This window comes from Macrotis lagotis, chromosome 2 (assembly GCF_037893015.1).
Source record: "Macrotis lagotis isolate mMagLag1 chromosome 2, bilby.v1.9.chrom.fasta, whole genome shotgun sequence".
Classification (NCBI taxonomy): Eukaryota; Metazoa; Chordata; class Mammalia; order Peramelemorphia; family Peramelidae; genus Macrotis; species Macrotis lagotis.
The window spans coordinates 34805118-34819375 of record NC_133659.1 but is presented as its reverse complement, the minus strand read 5'-3'; the positions used below and the strand labels follow the sequence as shown (position 1 = coordinate 34819375).

The window sequence follows — 14258 nt, the reverse complement described above, 5'->3', positions numbered from 1 at the left end:
AGGAAGATGTTCTATGGAAAATAAGATAATATGAGAATGGGAGCTGGGTAGAAAGGTTTTATAGAGATTAAAAGAAAATATCAAAGAGATACCTAGTGACTAGTTCTACAATGTGACCTTATCCTTAAGACTAGAAACAGCTGCAGTTTCCTGAGGTCCTTTTGGGAGGTTTTCACACACCCAACATGGCAAAATCACCATCTATGATTTGCCATTTCCTTCCTTTGCTCATTTTACAGATGAAGAACCTAAAACAAACAGGGTGAAGTGACTTGCCAGGGCAATATCTTCATGGCATTCAGACAGTTTTCATTTGGTTGTCATCAAGGTCTTCTGTCATGCTAGTTGCCCTGTTTCAGACATTCCCCAGATTTTCAAAATCCTTCCTAAAATATGCCACCTCGAATTGAACACAGTCCCTCCAATGTTTCACCCTTACAGAATACCCAGAACAATTACTCCCATGACCTGCCCGTATTTACTAGAGAGCCATCTCACCCGAGCTCCGCATTGCTGGAAACACCAGTCTACTTGCTGCCCCTTTATTTGATGGGAAAGTTTGGCATTGCTCCACCTAAATGGAATTTTGGAACTTAACACAATTTTTTTTTTCTCATAGATTTGTCAATGAGCCTGGTTCAGTGGGAAAACACAAGGAACAAGAAAACCTTTGTAGAGGATAGCGTGGAAACCATAAATGCTGATATCAACTGTATACGTACAAGTGACCATTCTCTAGTGTAATGTTTTATGTCATGCCAACATTTCCAAAGATCACCCCAACTACGAAGGGAATAGGAGTTTAGAAAATAATTGTTAAAATATACTTGAAAAGTCATAAAAGTGAATGCATTTCTATAGAACCTAATTCACTGCATAGTCAATTTTTTTTGTTTTTTGCAAGACAATGGGGTTAAATGACTTGCCCAAGGTCACACAGTTAGGTAATCGCCTCCCCGATGTCATGGTCCTCTTTGAGAATGAAGAAAAAACAACCACAACGACACTCACCTTGTTTTCAGGGAGACTCCTCAGACCCCTTCTAGAGAGCAGCCCCACAATTTCTGCTTCGGATTGAAGATTGGTTTGTGTTTTCATGCAAATATTTTGATCTACCAGTTTCTTTCTGATCATTCTTTCTTCCCTCCTTGGATTATTCAATCCAGCACCCATTTACTATTCTTAAATACCTTTATTCTAGTACCCATCTTTATGCCTTTTCTTTGTCTATCCTTTAAACCTGGAATAGTGATTCTCATTCTCTCTCTCTCTCTCTCTCTCTCTCGCGGAAGGTAGGACTTCAGCTGAGACTAAAGAAACCAAAGAATCTAGGGAGCAGAGATGAGGAAGAGGAGAGTTCCAATCAGGGAACACACTGCCAGTTGGGTACAGCAAGAAAGATAATGTCCTTAAATGACAGAATACTTATAGGAGAGTAAGATGTAAGACGATGGAATGGGTTTCAAAGTTAAATGAAATCTTATTTGATCCTGGAGGCAATAAGGAGCCACTAGATTTGATTGATCAGAGGGGTTATATGGTCAGACTGGTGCTCTGAAAGCTCAACTTGATAGGTGAATGGGAAATGGACAAGAATGGGGACATCCTAAAGGCAGGGAAACCAATTCATAGGTTATTGAAATGGTCTAGACATCAGGCCATAAGGACCTATACTAAGGTGGTGGCAGTGTTACAAGAGAGAAGAGATTATTTACACGATATATTTCCAAGGTAAAATTAAATTGACTGTGGACAATTGGATATGGTGGGGAAAGACAGAAAAGAAACAGGAGTTTAGGATGATATCTAGGTTTTGCTCCTAGGTGACCAGATGAGGGCTGAATAAGTAAATCTGAGAATCAACATAGTTAACACCTTGAGAGCTGATGAGATTATCAAATGAAATTGTATATAGGGAAAAGAATAGAGGACCTAGGATAAGGCTTTGGGGAGTATCTCTAGGTAGAAGGTATGATGTAGGTGAAGGTTCAGGAAAGAGGACAGAGGAGTGAGTGATCAGATAGGTAGGAAGAGAACCAGGAGAAAACAGTGTCACAAAAATCTAAAGTGAAAAGAAAAGAATAATGGACAGTGTCAATGGCTACAGATAGCACAAGAAGGATAAGAATTGTTTCACAGAGCTATCTGAATATTATCTTTTTTCATTAAAATATGTGCCTTTCACAGTGAGGCCATGATATTTACTTACTTTGGGTTTTTTTTTTTTTAGGTTTTTGCAAGGCTATGGGGTTAAATGGCTTGCCCAAAGCCACACAGCTAGGTGATTATTAAGTGTCTGAGGTCAGATTTGAACTCGGGTCCTCCTGACTCCAGGGCCCATTCTCTATCTGTGCCACCTAGCCGCCCCAATATTTACTTACTTTAAAGCCCTAGCATTAGTAATCACTTTTTTCACTGTTTTTTTTTATGAGCTAGATATTCTGTTAGGATAGTCAGGTGATGTAGTGAATAGAACCCTAGAAATCAGAAGACTCATCTTCATGAGTTCAAATCTGGCCTCAGACACTTATTAGCTCTGTGACTGAGCAAGTCACTTCACCCTGTATACTTCAGTTTCCTCATCTGTAAAATGAGCTGAAGGAGGAAATGGAAAACCACTTGAGTATTTCTGTCAAAGGGGGGGTCATGAAAAATTGGACACCACTGATAAACTGAACAGCAGCAACAATGAGTAGTATGTTAACTGACAGGCCATATGTGGGGGAAAGCCCTATAGTTCTTAACTGGCATAGTCTATGGCTCCAAAGGGTAGACTCTTCTCTTAGTTCTGTCAGGGAAAATTTATACCCCCAGGCCTGGGTCATCCGATATTAAGAATATTTGAACATGAATGATATCTCTGGGTCATTTGGGGCTATCTCCCCTGTCTGAGACATTGCCAGGTTCAATTCTTTGCAGTAAGTTCCTGATTAATACTAAAGATGAATCCTACAAAGAAGTCACATGTGCTTGAATGAGGACTATTCAGAGGGATAATTCTGTAAAACATTATAACTAGTTCTAGTCCAATGCAAATATTTAGTACAACTATAAATAATTCAATCACTTCGTGGGGAAAAGAAGAAATATTTTATTTCAAACTCAGAGATTTCAGAAAGTCATCCTGGGATAAATGTCCTCTGTGGTTTTGTCTGATTCATGTATCCACACACACTGTATATTAAAGTTTGGTTCAGAAATTAGAATAACTCGGAGTGCAATTCGTGAGTTGTCCACAAGGTGGGGGTACACAAACACTGTTGTGATTGTTCAATGGTGTCTGACCCTTCAGGAACCCCATTGAGATTTTCTTGGCAAGGATCCTGGAGTGGTTTGCCATGTCCTTCTCCAGCGCCTTATACAGATGAGGAAACTGAGTCAAGCAGGGTGAAGTGATTTGTTCAGAATCACACAGTTAGTAAATGTCTAAGGCTGGATTGAACTCACAAAGGTGAATATTCCTGACTCCAGGCTGGGGGTTCTAGCCACTGCCCCACCTAGGCGCCCCACACGAACTTTCTGATTGATCCTTAGTCTTCATTATTGACTCGTCCAGATCAAATCCCCTAACTCTCTAAGGCTCTCTCCTATTCCCCTTGCCCCCTTATCCTTTCTGTGTTTGCCTCTCCCTCTTTTTTCTTCCTTCCTTCCTCTTCTCTCTCTCTCCCCTTCCTCTTTCCCCCCTTTCCTTTCTTTCTCTTCCATGCACATGCTCTCTTTGCCTCTCTCGATCTCTCTGCCTCTCTCTTCCTCTTTCTATCTCTGTCTTTGTCTCTTTCCATTATCAACTCCCATAGGGTGAATTATTATTTCATGTAGATGACTTCCATATCGATATCTCCGGTCCCCGTCTCTCCCATGAGCTCCATCACCAGTTGCCTATTAATATTTTCACATGTAGAATGAATATCATGTGACTTGCTCAAAGGCTAAAAGGAAGGAGATTTCAGAGCGAAAAAATTTTTTTTAAATGAAGTTCAATTGTTAAAAATAAATCAAGGAAGAATTTTTTTTAAAAAAATACCTATTAAACATTTTACAATGGAAGTCTCAGAGATATTTGAAACTCAAGCTGTCCAAAACCGACCTCATCTTTCCCCCTCTATTTCCTTTTTACCAGGTTTCATATAACTCTCTAAGATGGCAAAATCCTTACATTTTTCCAAGTTCCTAACCTCCTCATTATCCTGTCTCCTTACAACTACACTCACCACACACACACACACACACACCCCTACAGTGGCCAATTCTCACCATTTCTACTTCCACATCATTTTCTATATCTAACTTCTCTCTACTCAAGTGGCCATCATCTATCATTTTAGTTCAGTCACCTCTCACCTAGATTTTACAATAGCTTTCTAGCTGGTCTCCATAGCTGACAGTACTTCACATATCTTTTGGCTCAGTTTTATTATCTGTTTATTTAAAGCTTACATAACAACATAGCCTCAATCATGGCTAAGTCATCTTGACTTGTCTTGCCACCGGGTTTCAATGACTGTGGAGGAGAGTGTGATACTGATAACTTTGTACACCTTTGCCTCACATAAATCCAATCCAATTCACAGGGAATTGGACACTCATGGTTGAGTGCCTTGGGAACCCATAAAGAAACTTCCAAGGACTTCACATTGGGCATAGATGGAGAGGACAGAGAGGGTGCCTCCATTGGCAAATTGACTGCAGAGGTTCTCCCATCCTTCCCAAGATTTCCCAGCCTTCCCCTGGTAAAAAAAGGTGCCTGTAACCCTACTAAGCTTTTGGAGCTTCCAGAAGACTTAATAGATTTTCACAAAAAAAAAAGAAAAAAGAAAAGAAAACTAGTCACTGGGAACTTTTAGAATGTAGCTAACATCAGCTTTTAGCTTTAACTGCTTGGTGAAGAGAGAATTTTTGGCTCGGTTTTATTATCTGTTTATTTAAAGCTTACATAACAAGTAACTTGGTATAACTCTTAGGTCAAAATGGTTAGCCTACAAATTCCAGCTTTATCTCTGGTTGCTTTCTGACTACTTTATTATTATACCTGATATAGATCTTCCCCTTCTGCTATCTATTCTTTGATGTGTAAATCTTTATGTTCCCTTCTGGCATTAGTACAATTCCATTGTATCCATACTGCCCCATAGCTAAAACCTATATATATATATGAATGTGGATCATATAATAAATTAATTATTAAAATATTTCTATGCATTGACATATATGATTAATGGTATTAACCAGGGGTTTGGGGGCAGTTATTCCAATTACCAGCTGAGCCCAGACTATATTAAGCAGATATGAGAAAGGAAAAAAAAGAATAGGCATGCATGCCATGGCAACCAAGTACAAAGAACATTGGGTGCTGAGACCTTCAGAGACAGAGGGTCTTTTATGCTCATTAACCACAAAGGGAGGGAAATAGTGAGGAGAAGAGGAGGAGTATCACAAGTGGTTCCTCCTTGAGATGAATGGAACACAGAGGTAGGGTATCTTTGAAACAGTTGATTATAAGATTAGTTTAGGCCAGTCTGAGCCACGGAGGCAAGACTATAAAGGTAAAGGGAATAGATTGTGCTGTGACAATCACAGGGGGTATTTCCCTTTTAGTCATTGCTGGTAAGATTCTTGCCAGAGTCCTTCTCAATAGGCTGATCCTTCACCTGGAAGATGGTCACCTCCCTGAGAGCCAGGGTGGCCTCAGAAAGGCTGGAGGAACAATTGTTATGGCGTTTGCTGCCCGACAACTCCAGGAAAAATGCCAGGAGCAGAACAGAGCTTTGTTTTCAACATTTGTAGATTTGACCAAGGCCTTTGATACTGTCAGTCATGAGGGTTTATGGAAAATTATGTCCAAATTTGGTTGCCTAGAGAAGTTCATCAGTATTTTACATCAGTCTCATGATGGCATGCTTGCCTGGGTTCTGGATAGTGGACGATGCTCTTGAGATTTCCCAGGCACCAAAAGAGTGCAACAAGGATGTGTCCCTATTCCCAGGCTTTTTAGCATAATGTTTTCAGCCATGTTATCAAATGCCTTCACTGAGGATGAACCAGGCCTCAAGGTCAGTTACTGCACTGATGGCAAATTCTTCAACTTGAAAAGGCTGCAAGCCAAGGCCAAGATGGAGGGAGTGTTGGTGCATGCTTTTCTGTTTTCAGATGATTCACTCAATGCAGCCTCTGAAGCTGAGATGCAACAAAGTATGGATTGATTCTCTGCTGCTTCTGCTAATTTTGGTCTAACAATGAACACTCCATCCGCCAGCACCACACCATCCATATGTGGAGCCCTCCCTAACAGCAGACAAGTTTTGAGGACTTGGACAAGTACACCGACAGTGGCCTTTCCAAGGAGGTCCACATTGACGATGAGGTTGACACTCGAATTGCCAGAGCCAGTTCATTTAAATGGATGTGATTCAGTTTCCTGATATGGCACTGGTAGACTGTCCAGGTTTCACAGGCAAATAACAATGAGGTCGGCGGGGGTCCAGCCTCTGCGGGGTCCTTGGAACCTGACAGGAGGGATAGAGTTGGTGAAAGTAATTGAGTCACAGCAAGGGTTTGAAAGCAGAAGCAGGTTGACTGACTGCTGCTCAGATTTATTTTTATAATCTCAGAATCATATAAGCATCAAGCAAGCAAGCTAAGATCATTTCCTTGGTTACAAAAGTTTACAATTTTCATTATCAATCTTATATTTCATGTAGTTACAAGTTTGATCATGTAGTTCATGTGGTTACAAGTTTGATTATCAATCAGGTAGTTAATTAATTTTTATCCCTGCTCAGACCATGATGACCTCAACCTCTCTGCTACCTAGTTTGTTGCTGCATTGTAAAATTATTAATTCATTTAAAGTTATTAATTAAGCAATTCATTTAATGAAATGTTTGTTATGTTTCTGTATATATAATGTTTTTCGATATGCTCCCTTGACAACCTATAGTAAGGGTAGTTGTGTTTGTCCATCTATCCATTGACTCCTTCAATAACCAATTTCCTTTCAGCCCTTGTTGGTAGAAACCACAGTTTCTGTGACTTTTTTATTCTTTCCCAATAAATTAAGGCTGTTAAAGTTCACATTTTGGTCACCTATACTAACTGTTCTTACACCATCTTTATCATATATTCCTGTATATGATAAGGGGGGCAAAACTGTTGATTTCCCAGGAATTCTACCTAACCTATCTTGTATCTATTTTCCCTGTATATATTCTGACATCTCCCTGAAATTCCCAGTACTGGCTTTTCCAGAGATTTCATAATGTTGGAACCTTTTGTATGCCTCAGGGAGAAGCAGTCCTGTTAAATTTGGACAGAGTTCACAATCTGTTTTATTCAAGGAATTTCTCTGAAATCCTTCCTTTATAGTCATTCCACTTTTAGAATGAGTAAGTTTTGCAATCAATAATAGACCTATAAATATGGGTATACATGGAATCCCTATATATATTGAAGAAGGAAATGTTCCATCAGGCGGTGTGGCCGCCTTGAGCCTTCTTGCCGCAACTGTGTCAAACGCCTTAGAGACCCTGGCTCCAACAGAGGTCAGCACAATGGCTCTGTAGACCTTCAGTTCGGTAGTCAGTCTAATGCCTCCACTCCCAGAATTTCTTTTGGAGTCTTCCAAATACTGAAACTGAATGGCTTCCATTTAAATTATCCCAGTAAGATTCTGAAGATCTCCTGGCAGGAGAAGAAACCAGACACTGAGGTCCTTTCTCCAGCTAAACTGCCTAGCATTCCAACGTTACTATAGAGAGTGCAACTATGATGGGCTGGGCACATTGTTAGAATGCCAGATGTACGCTTGCCAAAAAACCTATTTTCTGGAGAACAAACAGGGCAAGCCCTCACATAGGGGTCAGAAGCAGAAATACTGAGATACCTGAAGGTCTCTCTGAAGAATTTTAGAATTGATTGTACAGCATGGCATACCCTCATCAGTGAGGGGGCTGCCCTCTATGAGGAAGGCAGAATGGAAGCAGCTCAAAGGAAATATAGCATATGTAAGTTTAGAGTCCCCACCTCAGGTGTTCCCATGGACTATTTGTGCCCAACCTGTGGTAGAGCAGTCTGGGCCAGACACATTTGTCTCAAAGTGATGTTATTTTGATCTTCAATAATGAAGAACAAAAACCAACCAACCAACCAACTAACCAACCAGCCCCAGTAAAGTCAAGCAACAGCAGACATAAGGGTGTCTGAGAAAAACAAAAGACTGAAGCAGAGATTCTTGGGAAGTAAGGATTCAGGTTCAGCTAAGACAGTTGGCTCATTTTCCTGAAATTTAGGAAAAGGTAACTCGATTGGACCCTGATATACTTTCTTTTTTTGCCGTTGTTTGTTTTAGATTTTTCAAGGCAATGGGGTTAAGTGGCTTGCCCAAGGCCACACAGGTAATTGTTAAGTGTCTGAGGCTGGATTTGAACCCAGGTACTCCTGATTTCAAGGCCAGTGCTCTATTCACTGCGCCACCTAGCTACCCCAAACCCTGATATACTTTCACAGAGGTAGCATCTATCAAGGAATTGTTGGACTATTTTTATTTCATTCTTAATTCTGCAAAATTATGGGGCCAGAAATAGATGGAAAGGACTTGGGCAGAGAAATCCACACTTGAAGAAACAAGCAAAGAAAGAATTGAAGGAAAAGAAAAAGAACAAACTGAAGTAGAGGAAATAAAGATATCTCAACTGATGATATGATGCGTCATAAGAAGAAATTTAAAATTTCTTTACTAATTGACTGCAATATAGTCATTTGATTTGTAAGGAAAACCACATAATTGGCTAATGTTTTCCCCATAATATAGACTTTAGTTGATTAAATAGTGAGAGAAAAAAATTCTAGCTCAGGGGCAGCTAAATGGCATAATGGGTAGAGCACTGGCCCTGGAATTAGAAGGAACTCAGTTCAAATTTGGCTTTAGACACTTAATATTTACCAAACTATATCACCTTGGGCAAGTTGTTAACCCCATTGCCTTGCCAAAAAGAAAAAAAAAGAATTTCTTCTTCAGTTTTATGATAGCTAGTATTATAAATTTCATTTTAAGTCCTTTCTGTCTTTTTGATCAATTTACAGTTTTCCCTCATGTAATTTTTCCCTTTCTGCATCTTTGACACTTAAACCTCCTTCTTTTCTATAAATTTTACAAGTTTAGCTTTGAAATGTAAATTTTTCCCTTTCTGTTTTGACATCTGCAAAATCCAATTATACTCCTTTTTAAAATTTTTATTAAATGGAAATATGTATGACATAATTGTGCATGTATAACCTCTAGATTATTTGCTATCTTAAGGGAGGGGAAAGGATGAGAGAGAGAAAGAAAACTTTGAAGAACAAGTGCTGGGAACCATCTTTATGTATAAGTAGAAAAATAAATTAAAATATTTAAAAAATTTTTTTAAAATTAAACTAGAGACCATATGTGGCAGCTAGGTAGTGTAGAGTCACTATATCTGGAATCAGGAAGATTGCTTTTCTGGAATTCAAATCTGGTTTCAGACATTTACTAGATGTGCGACCCTGACCATTTGTCCTGTGTGTATCAATCTCCTCATTTGTAAAATGAGCTGGAGAAGGAAATGGCAAACCACTCCAGTATCTTGGCCAAGAAAACCCCAAATAAGGTCACAAAGAATGGAACAAGATTGAAATTGACTGAACAACAGCAAAAGAATTAAGAAATCTTAAGAAATCCTGAGGGGCAGCTAGGTGGTGCAGTGGATAGAGCCCAGGAGTTAGGAGTTCAAATGTGACCCCAGATACTTAATAATTGCTTAGCTGTGTGACCTTGGGTAAGTCACTTAACCCCATTGCCATAAATAAAAAAAAATTTTTAAAAAGAAACCCTGAATCTATGTTCTAACCATATATAGTAAAACCAGTTATAAATGGTTCTCTGTGTTTATAAGTATGATTGGTATCAATAACAATCAATGAATCCTTGGATATTTCTCTATCAAATTGTCAGACCACAAAGGGAAATGAATAGGTTGCAAAGACTAGAAGTCTTCTGGCACACACTAGGTAAAATTTCACTAGGGTAGGGAAGCTTCTAAGTGAAGAAACTTGACTAAAGGATAAATTTTGCAGCTCTAGAAAATTGGAGCAATATAGAAGATAGTATTCTGGGTAGTCCTGTGTGTTGTCTTAGATGATCTGTTTGTCTCTTGCACCTGAATTAGACAAAGTGTTGAAATGGAGGACTCAATCTGACAGCTGTGGGAATATCCTGATGACTGTTGAGTCATCGAAGTCAAAAATAAGAATAAAATTGAGGAAACTCTGAGGTTTTAATTGGAAGTAGATTTAGGTTTTTAAAATTCTGTACCCTTTCTTTCGCCTGTTGTTCTGTGGTCTTGATCTAGGTTTTTTAAAAAATCTGATTATAAAACTGATTTGAGCAAGTGGGATCAGTGGTCAGTCTCCTGGTTTGGGTCTGGCTTGATTTGGTTACAAGAATTCATATCTGACTCAATACTAATGGGGAATAATAGTAGTAGTAGTAGTAATAATAATAATAGTGGGAAATGGAGGGGAAGGGTCTGGCATTGGGGGGGGGGGGCGGGGAGTCCTCTCAAGTTTTTGTCTGATTATCTGTGAAATGACTGTCTTGTTGCTGTAAATCACACACAAAAAACCCTTTCTAATCTGGTTTAGGGACTGACAGCAAATGTTTTTTCTGATCAACAATCATTTTTTATTTTTGAGGGGTTTCTCAGGCTGTAGTTATTCCAGGCTGGGAATTTGATGCAGGTAGCCTCTTCTGATTGCCCCAGGTAGTGTGGTCTGATCATCCCTGGTTAAATTAACTCTCAGCATGGGACTGGCCAGTCCACCCCTTCTAAGGACACCCCCTTAGGTTGTCTCTTGGTGTCTATTCATTCTTCTAGGTGTCAATCACCTGCAATTTCAGGAGTTACAAATCCTCCTCAACTTGGACTTCTGGTTTAGTTAAATTCTGAGAAAATTTTAAAAAATGAAAATGAAAAGACTGAAATTCAATATCCTTGATTTCCCTTCCTCCCCTCCACCTCAGGAGATTTTTAATTGAAATCTTGATAATGCTTCAGTTAAATGAAATCTCCTTTTAAATGATATGGGCTTGTCTAGCAATACCACAACGCTAAGAAGAGTGCAACCTCTGTGTTTTTCAGTCCATTCTTTTCTGATGGGACTGTTTTTGGCAATGACACTGCAAATGGTTTATCATTTTCTTCTGGTTTAGGATTCCATTTCACAGATGAGGAATTGAGGCAAACAGGGTTTGAGTGACTCTCTCCCAGTACCACAGGGAGTATTTGAGATCTCTCTAGTCGATCACCGTAAAAGAGAATTATGACCCCGACGTGATTTGAACACGCAACCTTCTGATCTGGAGTCAGACGCGCTACCGTTGCGCCACGAGGTCCCTGGCTCGACGAGGTTTTCCTTTCCCCTTAAACTCGGACTTCCACTGAACCCTGGCTTGGACTTAAGTCAGGGTTAAGTTTCAGGAAGTGGCTGGAATGACTAGTGATCCCTCCCCCCCACCCCTGGTCCTGGTGCTTCTAATTCTAGAATGCTAAGAGGAGGGAGGGGCAATGAGATGAGATAAGATTTGTCCTTTCTCTAAAAATACCTCAAAGAAAACTCCTTTACCCTACATTAATTATTTATGAGTTGTGGTTGGAAAGTGCAGGAATATTCCAGCGGGGTTTTAGGGGCAAAGGGATCCTTTTGGTTATTCCAAACACCCCTCTCACTCCCTTTATTACCTAGAGATATTCTCTTAGAGGACTCCAGGGAGCAGGAAAATTATTATTAATAATAATTAATAATAATGATGATGATAAATAATTCTCCAATGAATACAAACATAGGTTCTAGGGCGGGATTTTTTGCTTCCTGCTGTAAATGCTTTAACAAAGCAAAACTGGTAGATAAATCACAAACTTAAATTTTGCTTCTGGGAGAGAAAAAAGAAAAAAATGTAAGATATGATAAAGAAAGAGGTCTAATTGCCTGATAAAGGTTTTTGAGTTAATTTCATTAGATATTGGAATAAGGCAGAGGAGCTCTTGAAATAGTAAAGATTTCCTTCATCAGGGAGCCAGGATAGGAGTGGTTCTGTAGGGTGATGGATAGAGCACTAGCCTTGGAGTCAGGAGGACCTGAGTTCAAATCCTGCTAGCTGTGTGACCCTTTACCAGCCCCTCCCCAATGATGTAATTTGCCAGCTTGTGATTGCTGTCTTATCTCTTTGGAATTCCCATTTTGATATGTGAGAAACAATTTTAGTTCGGTTTGTATCCTGCTTATTTGAGAAGCAAAGATTTAATAAAAATGAAAGGATCAAGTTTTAGAAAAATAAGTTTGAGATACGTTGTAAAGACAGGAGAAAGTCGACTTTTGATGTAAATTGGAAGTTTAAATAAAGGAAACTGGATATGCCGAAAGAAAAACTTGGGACTTTGTAGAACATTGCAGAAAAATTTAAGAACGTTTTAGATGGAAGATAAGAAGAGAATGGAAAGATTTCTGTGCCTGTAAATTCATCAATACTATTTAGAAGATTTGCCTATTGCAATTAATTTTGAGAGCTCTCGTGAACTCTGATTTTTATTCCTCTTGAGAATAGGGAAAGAGCTGAAACATAGTTTGACGTCTATTTGGCAGAATCTATTCAGTCATTACATTTGTCAAATGAAGACTTATAGGAAATTAAAAAGGAATCTGTCCTTGAAGGATCGATGATACTGTATCTTTATATGGGGAATAAAGAATCATAATTTAGTTCCATGTAACAGAAGTTATGTCGGCAATTCCTTTATTTGAGAAGGTTCCCTAAAATTTGTCTATGTAACACAAACTTCTAGAAAGGTTTAAGGTATATTCTGTTCTCTTCTCTTTATCTTATCTGATAAAGAGCTTTGCTTCTTTTGGCCTGGAGGAAATAGCTATGCTGGCTAGTGGATAAAGCACTGACCTTGGATTCAGGAGCATGGGCGTATGAATCGAACCTCAGACACTAGCTGTATGACGTTGGGCAAGTCGCTTAACCCTGATTGCCTAGTCGTGCCGATTAGTACCTGGACCCAGATGACTCTGGAGGAGAAAGTGAGGCTGGTGATTATGCACAACACCCCTCAATCAAATCCAATTCACATGCTTGTCATGGCATCACCTCCCTGATGTCATGGTCTTCTTCAAAAATGAAGGACAAAACATTATGCTTACTAAAGACATCCTTCTTTCGTAAGTATTCTCTTTTTGTTTCATGTCGACCTTCTGGTTCTATCCCCTCTCATCTAAATGAGCAACTGCTTTGTAAGATGCTGTGATTCTCTCTCCTTGACTCATGCATAAGGGGGGAAAAGTATCATCTATGAAACTAAGAAAGGTTTGTTGTGTGAGTAAACTGTGGGTAGGACTTTTTGCTCCCGTAGACAAACAGAAAACTGCATCAGAGAAGTCAGGAGCAATCAGTTCTGAGACAGCTTTGGCTATTTGGGGCAATGTACTTCATTCCTTATGTGGCCTTTTATTATTGTCCTTTACCCTTTCTGTTCTTTGGCGTGTTTGCAAGTTGAATATTCTGTTCACTTCAGGGTTCATTTGGGTTTTTTTTCTGTAGGAATGTCCTAAATTCCCTCCTTTTTAGTTTGAATGTATATTCTTTCAATAATGAATTGGTCCTCGGGGTGGCTAGGTGGCATAGTGGATAAAGCACCGGCTTTGGAGTTAGGAGTGCCTGGGTTCAAATCTGGTCTCAGACACTTAATAATGACCTAGCTGTGTGGCCTTGGGCAAGCCACTTAACCCTGTTTGCCTTGCAAAAACCTAAAAAAAAAAAAAAATAATGAATCTGCACCTTTGTTTTTTTGGAATATACAATTATCCCTTCTACAGCATGACTTTCCCTAGTATGGATTTCATCTATTGCATATATAAGAAATTAAATAGGAATTTTGAGTAATTTTGGAGTATCTGCGGACAAATCAAAGAGGTAAGTAAGCAGATGCCATAGAAAAAGTCTAGAAACTCAGAAATGCACAAAGTATGCTAAATAAATAAATATGTATGTATGTATGTATATATGTCATTATTAATATCAACCCAAATTTTACAATAAGTAAGAGTACTGTTAAACCTATATGAAACTGAGGAGTCAAAGACTACTCCATCAAAGATCCTGTGAAAGGAAAAGGGAGGATCCAACCATTCTGGAGAACAATGAACTATAAATATCCCATAAAAGTAAAACAAAAAAATCTTGA

The 14258-nt window shown here is 39.1% G+C and overlaps 1 protein-coding gene and 1 non-coding gene across 2 annotated transcripts in view; one reads left to right on the top strand and one right to left on the bottom strand.

Annotated features, from left to right (window-relative positions):
* LOC141511848 (vitellogenin-1-like) overlaps positions 1-906 on the top strand; it is a 79598-nt gene extending 78692 nt beyond the window's left edge. The window contains 1 exon segment of the mRNA XM_074220861.1: positions 618-906. Coding sequence (XP_074076962.1) covers positions 618-744 — 127 coding nt within the window. The 3' untranslated portion in view covers positions 745-906.
* A 10432-nt stretch (positions 907-11338) lies between these two features.
* TRNAW-CCA (transfer RNA tryptophan (anticodon CCA)) lies at positions 11339-11410 on the bottom strand. Its single transcript has one exon. It is a non-coding gene; the product is annotated as a tRNA-Trp (tRNA).
* Positions 11411-14258: the final 2848 nt, after the last annotated feature.